Source organism: Pelobates fuscus, chromosome 11 (assembly GCF_036172605.1).
Source record: "Pelobates fuscus isolate aPelFus1 chromosome 11, aPelFus1.pri, whole genome shotgun sequence".
Taxonomy (NCBI): Eukaryota; Metazoa; Chordata; class Amphibia; order Anura; family Pelobatidae; genus Pelobates; species Pelobates fuscus.
This window is the reverse complement of record NC_086327.1, coordinates 30,462,024-30,480,943: the sequence shown is the minus strand read 5'-3', so window position 1 is coordinate 30,480,943 and position 18,920 is coordinate 30,462,024. Positions and strand designations below refer to the sequence as shown.

The 18,920-nt window shown below is 41.5% G+C and overlaps 1 protein-coding gene across 1 annotated transcript in view; it reads right to left on the bottom strand.

Annotated features, from left to right (window-relative positions):
- The window catches only part of SHANK1 (SH3 and multiple ankyrin repeat domains 1), a 317,095-nt gene that overhangs the window by 276,973 nt on the left and 21,202 nt on the right, over nt 1-18,920 (bottom strand). Inside the window, exons 2-3 of the mRNA XM_063435485.1 lie at nt 10,716-10,919; nt 9,812-9,883 (exon numbers count right to left, since the gene is read on the bottom strand). Coding sequence (XP_063291555.1) covers nt 9,812-9,883; nt 10,716-10,919 — 276 coding nt within the window. The remainder of the gene's footprint in view (nt 1-9,811; nt 9,884-10,715; nt 10,920-18,920) is intronic.

Genomic DNA, 18,920 nt, shown 5'->3' with positions numbered 1-18,920 from the left:
GACATACTAGGAATGGCAGATGGATTACTGTAGGATCTGGTAGACTTGGAGTTGTGGATAAAAGGCATATTGCACAGTCTGTTGCTCTACATAATTCATTTTCTGCACTTTCAGAGTGTAGTGGTGTCGTGGAGAGAGGCACTGAGGCTAGTGGTGTTGTGCAGAGAGGCACTGAGGCTAGTGGTGTTGTGCAGAGAGGCACTGAGGCTAGTGGTGTTGTGCAGAGAGGCACTGAGGCTAGTGGTGTTGTGCAGAGAGGCACTGAGGCTAGTGGTGTTGTGCAGAGAGGCACTGAGGCTAGTGGTGTTGTGCAGAGAGGCACTGAGGCTAGTGGTGTTGTGCAGAGAGGCACTGAGGCTAGTGGTGTTGTGAAGAGAGGCACTGAGGCTAGTGGTGTTGTGAAGAGAGGCACTGAGGCTAGTGGTGTTGTGCAGAGAGGCACTGAGGCTAGTGGTGTTGTGCAGAGAGGCTTGGTGAGGCCTAATAGAAAGCAGTTGTTGGTGGGGGATTCCATCATAAGAGGTGTGGAGATGGACAATGGTGGTCTTGTGAGGTGTCTTCCCGGAGCTACTGCTCACAGAGACAGAAGACGTATCGGTAATATTGTTAAGCAAGCAAAGCAGGAAGGGGAATTGGATGTACTTGTCCATTTAGGGACAAATGACTTGGCTTGCAATGAGGTTTCAGAGGTTAAGGAAGTTTTTAGTGTTTTTGCCAATGATATACGGCAGGTTGCTTCCACATTGTCATTCTCTGAAGTTCTGCCTGTGCATAACACTCAGAATGACAGGCGGATGCGTATTAGGGACTTTAACTTGTGGCTTGGTGAATGGTGTCGGGAGCAAGGATTTGGCTTTATTGCTCATGGTAGCTCTGTTTGGAATGGAAATAAACTGTACAAAAAAGATGGTTTGCATCTTTCTCAAAAGGGAACAAATGTTCTCAGTGAGCAGTTCAGAGGTTTTGCTAGGATGTATTTAAACTAGGAGGGGGGGGCAAAAGGGTGATAAAACATCAATCCAATTGTCCCCCAAAACAAGGACAGAAGGTGCCTGTAGCAAGTGTGTTAAAAAATGATAAGCTTAGAGTCATGTCTACAAATGCTCGCAGTTTAGGGAATAAGATCCATGAACTTGTGGCAATAATGGCAACTGATAGTGTAGATTTAGTCGCTGTTACTGAGACATGGTATAATGAGAAAAATGACTGGGACATAGCAATACCAGGGTACTCTTTATATAGAAAAGACAGGGAAGGCAAGAAAGGGGGAGGGGTGGCCCTGTATGTAAAGAATAGCATAAAATCTAGCCTAATAAAGGTTAGTGAGGCGAACATAGAGTCAGTTTGGGTTACGTTAGAATTTGGTAATCACACAGTAACTCGTGTAGGTGTGATTTATAGGCCCCCAGGACAAATTGAAGAGTTAGATAATCTACTAGTTGAAGAAATAGCTAAAATGACAATGAAGGGGGAAGTTATCATCATGGGTGACTTTAATCTTCCTGATATAAATTGGAAAACAAAAATAGCTACTTGTGCCAGGAGCACACATATTCTAAACTCCCTACTGGGATTGTCTCTAAAACAAGTCGTTGAGGAGCCAACTCGTAAAGAAGCCATACTAGATTTAGTGTTAACAAATGGAGATTTGGTATCAGATATTACTGTAGGTGAAAGTTTAGGATCCAGTGATCATCAGTCAGTGTGGTTTAATATAAGAACAGTGACTGAGTCACACCACACAAAAACAAAAGTTTTAGACTTTAGAAAAACAGACTTTTCCAAAATTAGAATATGTGTAAAGGAGTCATTATCAGACTGGAGCAATTTAAATGGAGTCCAAAAGAAATGGGATTATTTAAAAGTTGCACTACTGAAGGCAACAGAAAATTGCATTAGGCTTGTCAGTAAAAGCAAAAAATTCAAGAAACCACTGTGGTACTCCACAGATGTAGCCAAAATAGTAAAAAACAAAAAGTTAGCATTTAGTAATTATAAAAAAACCCAGAGTGAGGAAGACAGAATGACCTATAAGATTAGGCAGAAAGAGGCTAAGCAAGTTATAAGAGCTTCCAAATCACACACAGAAGAGAAAATAGCACAGTCAGTAAAAAAGGGGGACAAAACCTTTTTTAGATACATAAATGAGAAAAGAAAAGTAAAACAAGGATTAGTTAGATTAAAAACAAAAGAAGGAAGGTATGTAGATGAGGATAAAGGTCTAGCTGACTGCCTCAATGAATATTTTTGTTCGGTATTTACAGATGAAAATGAAGGAAAGGGACCTCAGTTAAGAAAAAGGATAAATGAGTCATTTATTACACGTGAGTTTACAGAGGAAGAGGTTCTATTTCAACTGTCAAAAGTAAAGACAAATTTTTCTACGAAAAGTCCAACAAAATGGACACACTCCTAGCTCGAGCCCTCAGGCCTAAGACTGCAACCACCATGATCACCGCTCTGAAAGACAAACAGGGCAAACTACTCACTACCCCCAAAGACATAAATGACGAATTCACGAACTTCTTCACGGCGGTATATAACCACTCTCCCACGCTGACAGCGCATAACGAACACTACACTACCATTGTAGACACATTCCTAGACCGAGCCCAGCTCCCACGCCTATCGGCAGACATAACAGCACCGCTACAGGACCCCATCCACGAAGAGGAAATTGAAAGAGCGATCACAGGCCTGAAGGGAAACAAGGCCCCAGGTCCCGACGGCTATGATGGGGCGTACTACAAAACATACAAGGAAGACTTAGTACCCCATCTAGCCAATATGTACACGCGGTGGACGGAGGGAGACGCGCCCAACCAAGACTTAGCAACGGCAAATATCGTACTAATCCCCAAACCGGGCAGAGACGACACACAGGTAGCCAACTACCGTCCAATTTCACTCATCAATTTCGACATAAAGGTCTATGCTAAAATACTTGCAAACAGACTAAATCCCATACTAACCAAATGTATTCACGCAGACCAAGTGGGCTTTGTACCCACTAGGCAGCTATACGAAAACACGAGACGAGCTACGGATCTTATCTGGTGGGCGGGGGAGAATCGGACGCCTTCTCTGGTCCTCTCCCTGGACGCGGAGAAGGCGTTCGATCGAATCCAATGGCACTACATGTTTGCGCTCCTGCGAAGGTTGCAGATGCCTGAATTCTATATAACAGCTGTAAAAGCCCTATACACTAACCCGAGGGCACAGACCATGATACCAAACGCAACACCGAGACTATTCAAGCTTACGAATGGCACACGTCAGGGATGCCCCCTCTCCCCGCTCCTCTTCATACTGGCCCTGGAACCTTTGCTACACCTCATAAGGTCAAACCAGCAGATAACGGGCATCAAAATAGCCACGGAGGAGTTCAAGGTATCTGCGTACGCGGATGACGTACTCCTCACCCTCACTAACCCAGCCAGCTCGACCGCACACCTCCTCACACTACTGGACGACTTCAGCCAGGTATCGGGATATAAGATAAACCTCGACAAATCGGTCGGCATGCCGGTAGGGATGACAGCGACGGATATTACAAGACTCCAACAAGTGACGAACCTAAACATATGCCCCAGACCAGTTAAATACCTAGGGGTTACACTAACCGCCAACCCCAATGACCTATATAAAGAGAACCACCAAAGACTCATAAACACCCTCATGAGAGATCTCGATAGATGGCACGAAAAACCCATCTCGTGGATTGGCAGATTACACTGTGTCAAAATGAACCTCCTCCCCCGACTACTATTCATCTTCCAAGCACTCCCGATCAAGGTAACTAAGGGGGACCTAAAACCGTTGCAAACGGCGATAGACGACTTCATCTGGGCACGCAAACGGCACAGAATAGCAAGACAGACGCTATACACCCCCAAAAGCAAGGGTGGCCTAGGCCTGCCCAACCTCTATCTTTATTACCTCTCCGCCCAGTTAGCGCAAGTCATAGAATGGCACTCACCGCCTGACACACACAGATGGGTAGACCTAGAAACCGGGCTCATGAATACCGACCTCCCACAATACTGGATATGGGTGCCCCGTACAGACAGACCTGCACTAAGCACAACCTGCCCAGCTATCCTGAACTCCACCAGGATATGGGATGCCACGACACATAAATATGATCTATCCCACCCAACATCACCCCTCACCCCATACCTCAGAAACAAAGCTTTTCCACCCGGCCTCACGGCTAGGGACTTCCGAAACATAGAGGATACGGGTATCCAGAGGTACCATCAGCTATACCAAGAGGGCACACTCCGATCCTTTGACAACCTAAAAACGCTGGCCCCCTTAGGCACCAGAGACTATTTTAGGTATATCCAACTTAGAGACTTCGCAAGAAAACCACACATCCGCAAGGCAGCTATGGCCAAGATGACCTTCTTCGAAACATTGTGCGCCAGGGAAGCACCACGGGCCGGCCTCATAACGCAATTGTACACCCAACTCAGTGCACCAACAGCCGACACACAGACACCCACATACGTGGCACAGTGGGAAGCTGAACTGCAAAACCCACCGGAAAGCGGGGACTGGCAAGACATATGGGAGGCGGCGGCGAAGTCTTCCATCTGCGTCCTACACCAGGAGCAATGCTATAAAACACTCATGAGGTGGTACACCACGCCAGTCAAACAATACAGAATGGGGAAAACAACAACAGACACATGCTGGAGGGTGTGTGGGGGGAAGGGAACCTACTTCCACATGTGGTGGGACTGCCCTAAAGCGAAAAGCTTCTGGGAAAACATCGCCACACTACTAGCAGCAGTGCTACACAAACCTATACACGCTGAGCCAGGGACATTCCTCATAGCAAAACCATTAGACGAACTCACACACAGAGAACAAAAACTCCTCAATAAAATCACCCTAGCAGCCAGGAGAGCCATGGCACAGACATGGCTGCACACAGATATGCCCCACATAGACAGAGTAACACAGAACATAAAGGAAGCCCATCTCATGGATAGGCTCACGGCACAAGTCAGGGACACCTACCCGCTATTCATAAAAACATGGGAGCCATGGGAAGACTACACGAACCGCTGAGACCCATGAACACCACATAGGGGCTCGAGCTTTACCGGATAGGACACACACAGTCAAACACTCTACCTACCTGCGGCAAACCCCCATGGAACGGTGTCGATCCCTCCCTGGCCCTTCCTACCTCCCCCCCCCACCCCACTTGACCTACTACTATTTTTCGTTTTAACCCCCCTCTCCCTTCCCCCCCAAACCTAGTGACCGATCAAGCATGCAATAAACAACCCATCTTAGGGAACAGAGGCCACACAAAAGTGAGCCCTAAAAACAGTGACACTAAATGCTCAAATGACCGAATCACTAAAGACATAGACGAGGTGGGAAAAGGCATGTATTGCATAGGTACTGAACAGCCATCTGCTCCACGGAGCAGCATGACCACCCTCGGAAACTTATATCACCTGAAATGTACCATGCACTACCACCACATAAACCCCCTATACCTCATGTTATGCTTTTATATGTTATTTAACAAAAAGATCCAATACACCTGACAAGCTGGTGAACCATTATAGCAATAAATCCTTCTTTGTTATAAGCAGCAGAAACCATTTAAGCGTTAATACTGAAGACAACTATTCAGCCACAGCAGGACTTTCTGTAATAGACAGCTTCTTATAGCATAGTGCAAATACAGCGGTTAGAACCTGAATAAACCAGCATAGAATGAAAGTTAACTGTTTGAAATACGTACACCGACATCTAGCCATAAACCACCTAACTACTGGTCTTGTCTTGTTTTTTTTTTTTTTTTTTAAAAAGTGCAGTACCTATTGCTTACATGTACCCAATGTTTAAAATGCTATGTAACTCTGAACATATCACTGCTTACGCCTGTAACTAATTCTGCATTCAAAAATAAAGAATTAAAAAAAAAAAAAGTAAAGACAAATAAGTCAATGGGACCTGATGGAATACACCCAAAGCTATTAAAAGAGCTTAGTGGTGTACTAGCAAAACCATTAACAGATTTATTTAACCAATCATTGATAACAGGAGTAGTCCCAGAAGATTGGAAGTTAGCGAATGTTGTGCCCATTCACAAGAAAGGTAATAGGGAGGAGTATGGGAAACTATAGGCCAGTAAGCCTAGCTTCAGTAGTGGGGAAAGTGATGGAAACCATGTTAAAGGATAGGATTGTTGAACATCTAAAAACACATGGATTTCAAGATCAGAGACAACATGGGTTTACTTCAGGGAGATCATGCCAAACTAATCTTATTGATTTTTTTGATTGGGTAACTAAAATTATAGATCAGGGTGGTGCAGTAGACATTGCTTACCTCGATTTCAGTAAGGCTTTTGACACTGTTGCACATAGAAGGCTTATCAACAAACTACAATCTTTGAGTTTGGATTCCAATATTGTTGAATGGGTAAGGCAGTGGCTGAGTGACAGGCAACAGAGGGTTGTAGTCAATGGAGTATATTCGAAGCTTGGGCTTGTCACCAGTGGGGTACCTCAGGGATCTGTACTTGGACCCATTCTCTTTAATATTTTTATTAGTGATATTGCAGAAGGTCTTGATGGTAAGGTGTGTCTTTTTGCGGATGATACTAAGATATGTAACAGGGTTGATGTTCCAGGAGGGATAAGCCAAATGGAAAATGATTTAGGTAGACTAGAAAAATGGTCAGAGTTGTGGCAACTGACATTTAATGTGGATAAGTGCAAGATAATGCATCTTGGACGTAAAAACCCAAGGGCAGAGTACAGAATATTTGATAGAGTCCTAACCTCAACATCTGAGGAAAGGGATTTAGGGGTGATTATTTCTGATGACTTAAAGGTAGGCAGACAATGTAATAGAGCAGCAGGAAATGCTAGCAGAATGCTTGGTTGTATAGGGAGAGGTATTAGCAGTAGAAAGAGGGAAGTGCTCATGCCATTGTACAGAACACTGGTGAGACCTCACTTGGAGTACTGTACACAGTACTGGAGACCCTATCTTCAGAAGGATATTGATACCTTAGAGAGAGTTCAAAGAAGGGCTACTAAACTGGTTCATGGATTGCAGGATAAAACTTACCAGGAAAGGTTAAAGGATCTTAACATGTATAGCATGGAGGAAAGACGAGACAGGGGGGATATGATAGAAACATTTAAATACATAAAGGGAATCAACACAGTAAAGGAGGAGACTATATTTAAAAGAAGAAAAACTACCACAACAAGAGGACATAGTCTTAAATTAGAGGGACAAAGGTTTAAAAATAATATCAGGAAGTATTACTTTACTGAGAGGGTAGTGGATGCATGGAATAGCCTTCCAGCTGAAGTGGTAGAGGTTAACACAGTGAAGGAGTTTAAGCATGCGTGGGATAGACATAAGGCTATCCTAACTATAAGATAAGGCCAGGGACTAATGAAAGTATTTAGAAAACTGGGCAGACTAGATGGGCCGAATGGTTCTTATCTGCCGTCACATTCTATGTTTCTATGTTTCTATGTTTCTATGTCTTCAAATTACCCATAGGAAAGCATTGATTCAATGCCTTCCTATGGGGAAGGACTAATCCACGCACGTCGTTCTCCGCACATGAGAATTAGCTTTCCCCCTATTGAAACGGAGCTAGGGAATTCAGCACTGGAAATAGTTAAGTGTTAAAGGGTTTTTAACCCTTCCCATACCTGGCAGACAGGTGGAGAATAGTCTTATGGTTGATGGACACTATAGAGTTAGGAATAGACTTTGGTATTAACATTATATGTATTTGTTATGAAGGTTCCTTTAATTAAGAATTTGGTAAGAGATGAATATAAAGGATGAGGTACAGAACAAGCAGAACGTTGGTCTGTTTGGGACAAAAACACAGGAAGAACAAGTGTGGGAGCATGACTAGGTGTTTGCACAGATTAACAGCCCAACATATCTCCCAAAGTACATTTAAAAAAATGGTTCAAATCACACACAGGAGGCTCCTGCAAAGTCTAGCATGCTATTAACAGAGTTGGAGATAAGAACTTCTAAATTGAACAGAATATGCAATAACGGAAGTTTAAACATTAGATCTCTCTTTACAGGAAATGTGTAGGGAGACTGTGTTGGACACATGCAGGGGAGGTGTGTCTAGGGCTGGATAAGCAAAGTGATTTAAAGGACCACTCTAGGCACCCAGACCACTTCAGCTAGGATTAACCCTTTTTTTTATAAACATAGCAGTTTCAGAGAAACTGCTATGTTTATAAAAGGGTTAATCCAGCCTCCAAATCCTCTAGTGGCTGTCTTACTGACAGCCGCTAGAGACGCTTGCGTGATTCTCACTGTGAAAATCACAGTGAGAGCACGCAAGCGTCCATAGGAAAGCATTGTAAATGCTTTCCTATGCGACCGGCTGAATGCGCGCGCAGCTCTTGCCGCGCATGCGCATTCAGCCGAAAGGGAGGATCGGAGGCAGAGAGGAGAAGGAGAGCTCCCCGCCCGGCGCTGGAATAAAGGTAAGATTTAACCCTTTACTCTCCCCAGAGCCCGGCGGGAGGGGTTCCTTGAGGGTGGGAGCACCCTCAGGGCACTATAGTGCCAGAAAAACGAGTATGTTTTCCTGGCACTATAGTGGTCCTTTAACTCCTAAATAGCATGACCTATACACCAAAACCACTCTATTAAGCAAAAGTTGTTTTGGTGCTTGTTCCTCAAAGTTCTAAAAAAAAAAACCTGTTAGCATAGGAAAACATTAGTTCAATGTGAGAAAGCAGTGAAAGAGAGTTTATTTGTTGCCAGTGTTTTTTCAAACCTTATTTCAGGTGCTCCCTTTACTGTATTTTTCTAAATATAATAATTTACCAATTTGAAAAGCATATATCAAACATGGTCTGCAGAGGATGTACAAGGCTCCATAATAAAAAACACTGTTCGTGGTCATATTGTCAAAACCACATAGATATAAAAAATGGTTTGGTCATCTTAAAGAGAGATGCTGTATAATCCATCACTTCTTGGAACAATTCACAGATGACAAATGATCCATGGAATATAATAGACATTTAGATGGAACTGACATATTAATGTATCTATAGTCATGCAACATAATGCATTAGACTCAGTGAAATGTTCACCCCTTGATTGTTGGTTGTTGCTCCTTGATAGTTCATGTCAAGTGATATAATAAATTAATCATAGATAGGCGTTTATCCTTCACAAGAAGATAAAAGACTTCCACATTAATGAGAACAAAATATATGAAAGCCTCACGGAAGCTAACGTTATTTCCATATTAGATCGGAGCCATGCAGCTAAGAAATTGGAATGTCACTTTAAATCCCATGTAGGATATAATTGAATGAATAATAAAGGGCAATTTATTTTTCTAACAGAATGGCTGAATTTTATTAAGTCAAAATAAAAACAGATTTCTCTGATTCAAATAATGGACAGCAGAAGTTCCAACTCTTATAGAACAGATTTCTAACCGTATTTGTCCTCTTTACGCTCCTACATTTTGAAATCTCATTAGATTAAGATGAGTATCATTCTGGCAAGTTTAATTAATCTCTTTGAACTGTATTAAACATATCCTGTAGCTGTCAGCTCATTCTTGTTCAAACAGAAGAGTTGGGATGTACACGGACAAAGCTCGGAATATGATAACAAATGGCGGAGAGGTAGTTTTTAACAGATAATGAACTAGGGGGTCAAATTTGGGTTCACTTGAGTCCGTATTTAGAGAGTGGCCCAGACATTCAACAGCAATATACACCAGGCGTTGTGTTCCCCACTATAACCGATTGCTCACCTTGGTGTGGAGTTTGGCCAGCTGCTTTTCATCGAGATTAGTCTGCTTGTAAACTCTTGTTTTATAGCGAAACTGGAAGTAAACAGATTATCATTAAATGTAGAATGTCAGGCAAGCCCTGATGCATTATCTCCATTGCCATTTGCAGGCATTACGGGGTTCACTGAAAGATAAATTATATGCTTATTATCACTTCTGCATTATATCAACCCATCCATTTCCGATATTCCTTAAGGCTCAGATTTGGACCCAAGACATAGGTGGCTCTAGAGATTCAAATTTAATTTGCCTGCTTCAACTTATTCTAGAACAATTTCATTATATCTATTCCCTCACACTGGACATGACGTGCAGGCGTCTCGAAGACACTGGAATCCCTTGTAAGCCAAATAGCTGAACAATTCAATAAGACGTATTTTTTTTTGTTTGAAAAAACAAACAAACAATTCCTTATTTGAATTTTTGTGAATAAAATATATAATATAAATTCACTATTGCATTCTTTTGCTGGTTATGTGTTTGATATATTGTCATCTGATGATTCCCAAAAGAGTAACAGTACTGGAGGGGTCCAGATGGCATGAAATCTGGAATCTTTGCTTATTCAAAAAAGAGCTGTGTAACATTACTTAATGTATGCGCAATATATATGCTGAATGGCAAAGCCAACAAATGTTCCCTAGCTGCATGGACAAATACATAAAGGTTTATATATAGATATTTTGGCAATAAAATGGAATCAAACAATAAAGACAACAAACCTTGACAAAGCCATATTTTATTATGCATCTAGGCCAACCTTCAATTTCAAAGTGTAAGGTGTTTACTTCTCTTGCAGCCCAGCTGGTCCACGTCGGGATTATGCCAACTATAACGTATAGCCTATATTCCACTACTAACTTACCTCCAAATACGGAACACCTTTTTCAAAGGACTGTGGATATTCCCGAAGAAGACGCTCTTCATCCAAAAACTTGGCATCTCTTCCGTTGGTCGCTGGTTGGAAGAGACCATAGTTGAGGACGTCTTTTAGACTTTCGTTCAAGGTGCACAGTATCTGCTGCTTTGCAACCCAGATGGTGGCATCTGGATTGAATCTGAGGCATTTCTGCAAAATAAAAAAACATGAACGTGAGCAACTGTATCAAACATGTCCCAAAGCAGCCCAACAGCACCTCACACTAATAGATATAGTTTAGTAACATATCCCATTTGTTGATTATTGTACAGTAACAGTCAAAGATTAATCTACGGGAATGACACTCTGAAACCTCACATAGGTTAACTCTAGCTCAATGGTTCTGAAAGTAGATGGTAAGGCTCTCCATTGGTTTGGGATTTCTTTCAAAATTGATGAATCTAATAAAATGTGGATTAATTTTGGTCAGGGGGAGTGCATAATCGTGCTCTTTTTTAAAGTACTACAAGAAGTATGTAATTTTATTTCAGCTGAAAGTTTGATCTTCAGCCAGGAAACAAATTGTAATGTTTTATTTATGATGCTCTTAGTGGACATCGCCTGTAGATCCCAATGTCTTCTGTGCAATGTTCCTTCAAAGGCACCTATACCTATAGTGAGGAAAAAAGTATTTGATACCCTGCTGATTTTGAACGTTTGCCCACTGACAAATAAATGATCAGTCTATAATTTTAATGGCAGGTTTATTTTAACAGTGAGAGACAGAATAACAACCAAAAAAAAATCCAGAACAACGCATGTCAAAGAAGTTATAAATTGATTTGCATGTCAATGTGTAAAATAAGTATTTGACCCCTTCGATTTGGTACTTGGTGGCAAAACCCTTGTTGGCAGTAACAGAGGTCAGATGCCCTGGTTGAGGGAAGGAGGTTCTCACCCAAGATTTGACATTACATGGCCCCGTCCATCGTCCCTTTGATGCCGTGAGGTTGTCTTATCCCCTTAGCAAAAAAAACACCCCCAAAGCATAATGTTTCCACCTCCATGTTTGATGGTGGGGATGGTGTTCTTGGGGTCATAGGGCCGGACTGGGGATACAAAGCAGCCCTGGAAAAAAAATCTATGCCAGCCCCATAAGTCATTGCGCCATATATTGTCGCATGTAATATGTAAGGCTATGTCTTGCCACCCCAGATGATTGAGTAATATATATATATATATATATATATATATATATATATATATATATATATATATATATATATATAATATATATTGCTTTTTCTAATATAAAATATTGGTCCTTTCAGAGTAAAACATTTAATTATACAGTAAGCATACTCACATGCAGACACAGACAATCTCACTGACACACACAAGCTCATTGATACACAGCCTCATAGACAAACAATTTCACTAATATACATAAGCTCATTGACATAAAAACACAAGCTCACTCACTAGCAGGCACACACACACATGCAAGCAAGCTCACTCACTAGCAGGCGCACACACACACACACAGCTTAATGTAGTGGTTCTGGTGTCTATAGCCTGTCCCTGCAGGATTTTCAATGTAAACATTGACTTTTCAGAGAAAAGGCAGTGTTTACATTGCTTCCTAGTGACACCTCTAGTGACAGACTAGAGGCACTAGAGGCGCTTCCTGTGTCAGTGCGGATTGGCTGAGATCATCAAGCTTGATGATCTCAGTCATAGAGGTAGAGACCAGCACGACGTTGGAAAAAAAATAGGTGAGTAAAACACTATTTTTAAAAACACACACAGACACCACGACTGACACACACACACACAATGAAAGACATACACACACCATGGCAGACACACCATGACACAGACAGACACACACACACCATGACAGACACACCGTGACACAGACACACACACATGACACAGACACCATGACACAGACACACGCCATGACACAGACAGACACCCACACACACATACCATGACACAGACAGACAGACACACACACACACACCATGACACAGACACACACACACACACACACACACCATGACACAGACAGACACACACACACACACCATGACAGACAGACACACACAGCAGGACACAGACACACAAACACACACAGCATGACACAGACAGACACACACACACACACAGCATGACACAGACAGACACACATACACAGCATGACACAGACACACACACACACCATGACACAGACACACACACTCCCACTGACATACATACTTGTTGCTACCTGTGGGGGTGTGCAGAGCGATAGGTGTGCTGGCGGCCGCAGGGAGAACTTGAATGGCGGCCACAGGGGAAGCTCTTCTGGCGGCCGCTGGGGGAGCAGGCTGTTCTGTCTCTGCTCCCCCGCCCTCGCGCGCAGCTTAATGAGACTGGGGACGGAATATGACGTCATATTCCGGCCCCGGTCTCTTTCTAGCGCGCGAGGGTGGGGGAGCAGAGACAGAACAGCCTGCTCCCCCAGCGGCCGCCATTCAAGTTCTCCCTGCAGCCGCAGGTCACTGAAATGTCTCCCCGGCCCCAGGTGCCGACGGCCCACCGGGAAATTTCCCGGTATCCCGGTGGGCCAGTCCGGCCCTGGTCATAGGCAGCATTCCTACTCTTCCAAACACGGCGACTTGAGTTGATGCCAAAGAGCTCGATTTTGGTCTCATCTCACCACAACACTGTCACCCAGTTCTCCTCTGAATCATTCAGATGTTCATTGGCAAACTTCAGACGGGCCTGTACATGCGCTTTCTTGAGCAGGAGGACCTTGCGGGCGTTGCTGGATTTCAGTCCTTCACGGCATAGCGTGTTACCAATTGTTTTCTTGGTGACTATGGTCCCTGCTGCCCTGAGATCATTAACAAGATCCTGCCATGTAGTTCTGAGCTGATTCCTCACCATTCTCACGATCACTGAAACTCCACGAGTTGAGATCTTGCATGGTGCACCAGACCAAGGGAGACTGACAGTTATTTTGTGTTTCTTCCATTTGCGAATAATTGCACCAACTGTTATCACCTTCTCACCAGGCTGCTTGGTCTTGTAGCCCATTCCAACCTTGTGTAGGTCTACAATCTTGTCCCTGACATCCTTGGACAGCTCCTTGGTCTTGGCCATGGTGGAGAGTTTGGAATCTGATCGATTGATTGATTGATTGCTTTTGTGGACAGGTGTCTTTTATACAGGTAACAAGCTGAGATTAGGAGCACTCTCTTAAAGGGAGTGCTCCTAATCTCAGCTCATTACCTTTATAAAAGACACCTGGGAGACAGAAATCTTGCTGATATTGACATGCAAATCAATTTATAATTTTTTTGACATGCATTTTTCTGGATTTTTCTGTTTCTTTTGTTATTCTGTCTCTCACTGTTAAAATACACCTACCATTAAAATATAGACTGATACCATTAAAATATAGACTGCTCATTTATTTGTCAGTGGGCAGATGTTCAAAATCAGCAGGGGATCAAATACTTTTTTCCCTCACTGTACATTGATCAGACAGAACATAAAAAAACAGAACATACTCTTGCTGCCCCTCATTCTGCGAAAACAGCTCAGTTTCCAGAAATGTACTCCACAAGACCTCTAAATAAGTCCTGTGGTATCTGTCTCCAAGACATTTATTGCAGATCCTTTGCATCCTGTAAGTTGCAAGGCCTCCATGGATCTGATTTGTTCTTCTAGCGCATCCCACAAATGCTCAAACGGACTGATATCGAAGGAATTTGAAGGCCACGTCAACACCCTCTACTTTTTTTTCATATTTAAAGCCCTCATTTTCCCCACTCCCCACTCCATTTCTCATTCCCTCCACTCCCTGGCTCAGAGCACACACATATACTTTGAGCTTTGGAGAATGGTCCAATCAAATGTTCTCTATGAGTGACACAGTGTGACGACAGACAGGGCATGGAAATAAGTCTAGTGTTGTCGACACTAGATTCAAAGTAAGTTTTATCATACTTAATTAGAGGATGGACAAGGGTGATAATGCTTAATAGGGCAGTGTAAATTAAAATAAAATACACTAAAATAAAAAGTTAAAGTAGCCCTTTAATAATACCAAATCAAGGTGCTGTTTAGCAGATAGTTCATTTATTTGTTAATTGGTATCCTTAAGGCAATCCCATGTAAGGATAGCAAATTAGGGAGTTATCTGCTAAACAGCTGAAATATAAAAAACATTTAAAAAAAAAAAAAAGTGGTTTAACAGTTTAGTGGATAACTCCCTAACTTGGAAAAGTGGAACTTTGTGACTGCCAACCAGAGAAGGATGAGGATTCCACACTGCTATAGGCAGGTTACCTCCCTCAATATTCACATAGGGATGGTTAATGGAGCCAAGCAAATTCATGGTTCTGAGGCCCCTGTTTAACCTGTGAAGCCAGCCAGTGAGTGCCACCTTATGGTTAATCCTGCTACTGCCTTCATTCATGTCCCATAGGGACTATAGGCACCTGCATTTCACAAATTAATATTTTCTGACAAATTTTGGTTCATTCAAATCAAACTTTTCCAAAATTGGGCCTCATCTGAAATTTGAAAAGTATTAAGTCAAAATATTTTGCCAATGTAAACCCCTTAAAAAAGTCAAAGATAAATAATAGCGCTGGCAAGCTTTTAGCCCAAAAGCTGAAAAATGTATTTCTCCGAACAAAAATCCCATATCTTTTATCTCCACCAGGGAAAAGATTAATCAACCCTACACAAAAAATTGGGAGTACTTGGGACTCAGACAATACTATCTGACCTCTTCACTGGCTCAAACACTGGCTGTTACCAAAACCTTCACTCCTCCACTTAGGGTTCAACTAGAGAATGAATATGCACATTCTATGACCACGTTACAGTTGATGTGGCTCCTTTCCACCTCTAGGACATTAGATATATCCCTTAGACATACGAGGAAATGAGTCACCGCCTAAAAGGAACAAGGTTTTGGATGAATGGCGGGCATAATGTTTCTAGCTTATATTATCCAATATACCATGTAATTTACTGTATCGCCCTTTTGTTTGTTATTCATTTTCTATTAAGATTTGTGTTGTTATCTCGGTTGCAAACATGTAACATGTCTATGTACTTCAATGCTCATTTATGTTTCTAATGATCTGAAAAATAAACTTTTAAAATGAAAAAAAAAGGTCAAAGATGGATAATTAATCCTGCAAAATTCCTCATTTGAAATAAAGAAAATATCTGATTAGTCTTGAAAGTCCGCCATGAATTAGCATTCCCAAACGTATGTTAAATTTAAGGTCATAAGTGTGATCTTTGAGTGAGAAAATAACCATAAACCATAGGTCTCTAGACACAAAATAACTGAAGCTCCAACATGTCTAATGACAGAGGCTCTACTACAGGTCGGATGTATCTTGGCCATTAAAATGAAATGCTGCAGTCAAATTAAGAAATCAAATTACCTTACTATTCCAAGTCACTGGGAAACAAATCAGATATGTGGATTTCACATCTTTTACATTTATGGAATAAAAAATGGAAATGGGACAAGGGGGGCATTTCTGTTTTGAGTCCTATATTATATTGCACTGCTGTTTTGGCAGGATGAGGGGGAGCTCAGCTCTCAGCAGGAAGTAGCTTGGCCAATCAGGAGGCTCTCAGTCTGGTCTGGGGAGCATGGACTGTTGGATGTAATCAACCCTGCACTACATGGGCTGATTAGCAGAAATAAAGCTTCTCACTCTATACACAGCATCAGCCAATGTTCCTGGAACTACAACTCCCAGATAGATGTGCTCCCCTTACCTATAACATGTCCAACCATGTTTTAAGGGACATTGCGAGTTAGAAAGTTTTCCACAGATACTGGCAAGAAAAATGTATTTCTGCGTGGAGGAGGTGGAAGTTAAAATGTTGATTGCGGCAAAATCTATATAATGAAGATAGTTTTGTTGCATCGGAAGTGTCCTTTAACCCCTTAAGGACACATGACATGTGTGACATGTCATGATTCCCTTTTATTCCAGAAGTTTGGTCCTTAAGGGGTTAAAAAGCATTATTGTAAACAATAATTACTGAGCGGTGGTTTGTAGATTATTTTTTGGTCAATACTGTATTGCATGTGATTGTGTGAGGTTTGTTATTTTTGTATTTGTATCTTTCAATGAAAACAGATGATTATTTTGCAAATGACATATGGCAAAACGTGGTCGCTGTACTTATATTCCTCTACCAATCCATGTTGATTCATTACATTCATAGAATAAAATAACTATGTGCTGTAATAATTAGTGATATAAAAAGACTGGATGGAGGATGCAGCTGCCCCTTCCAATTCACTCCCACCCCTCTTGCGAACTGGATAAAGTCCTACTATCCAAACTTAATTCTAGTTTTCAAGGAGCGGCAGTCAACCGGCATAAAGATTTCTCCATCGTTGTTTCCTAGGAGATGACAGCTTGTTCCCTATGGTAACAGTTTCCATGGTGATTTAAAAACGCTAAAGCCTCTTACTGTGAGTTTAAGTGAGCTAATGCTGACCTTGTAAATAGAAGCATATTGAAAAACGATGCAAAGAGATCATTAAGAGTTTTCAGGAAAAAAATCCACAGCTTACTTTAATCTTTGTTCATTAGAGACAGGTACAAACTAATTTAAAGCTGCTCTACTGATAAATTATTAACAAACACTATATCTAAGACTGTTACAAAACACTATCCGCAAATTAAATGGCTACAGGAATGTGCATACTATTACTGAGGGGCAAAACTGTGAAGATTTCCAAGTCAAGCCATTATAATGTTCATCTATAAAGATGTGTAGAAATTTAGCTTTTAACAAAATTAGTATCTTCAGATGGCAGCATCATGTTGCATGACAAGTAGTCACTGCGTTAAGAGCATTTTCAGTAACAATATCTGTAGTTGGAAAATATTTTCCAAAAATTAGAAAAACCCAGTAAGCAGACCGTGCAACTTTGCACTTGTAGAAATTAAATGTATACATTTAATATATGTCTTTTAAAAGGGTCTGTTCTAAATATCCAGGAGAAACAGGTAACGAGGCCATATGATCACTGCATCTTTAAGCTGTTGCAAGAAATGATGCTGCATTAAAAAGGATGTCACGGATAGGTTTCAGAATAACATTTAAGGTGTAGAGGTATTAAGGCCTAGGATAGTGTCAGTAGGATGTAGGGACAGTTTGTATCTTCTGCATCAACTCAAGCTTAGGAGTTCTTTAAGAGGCTTCACCCCCAACATGTCAGAAAGAGACTTGCAATTGTTACCTAATGATAATACAAAATAGCTCTTCACAAATAATTTATCATGCACTCATACTTCTACTTGTAAATGAATTTCAGTGATCAGAGAGAAGTTTGTATGGGTAGCCATCCACAGGGTGTTAGTTTTTGACATAAGACCTTGGCCACTGCAGAACACTTGGCAAGATAGGATAGGATAAGATAGAATGTATCTCATGAAATTATCAATAAATCCTTTCAAGTCTAGCATAGACAGCAGGTCTAAAGCACTAAACTACTTTAGGTGTTTGGAATGTCCTTTTTAACAGAAGAGGAAATTTTCATCTATTCCAAACCTATTCCTTGGATTTTACCAATTTATAGAAAATACGTATATAATTAATTAGATACCTGTGCATCTGGAACATATATAGCCATCTATTTCAGACTATTACATGCATTCTGGCCACCAAACGCCATGCAAGGCAAATACGATATAAGCAGAGGTCTAATTTATGCACCGCAAAAAGCAAATGTTTTAAAAACAGAAGTGAAACTACCTACTGGGACACGTAATCAATGCTGAATAAAACAATCGATGCATGCTTGTTGTAAGATATACTTTGACAGCAGGAATAAATATACGGTTATTGGATTTTTTTTCCATTGCGATGAATGTAAGCTAATTGGTAAAGGGTATTTTAACAAACCAGTTCTTTAAGTGACATAGCCAAACTCTGAGTAAGACTGCACGTAACAAATTAGGAGTGCTATATAGCAGGGGTAGGCAGCCTTCGGCATTCCAGATGTTGTGGACTGCTATCAAAGCATCAGGGGAGATGTTGTCCACTACATGCCAAAGGTTACCTATCCCTGCTGTATAGGCTAGGATAAGAGGATAAAGCAACAACGAAAAATGGCAAATGTTACACTGTATACCAGTTTAAATAAAAAGTATACAAACATAGCCA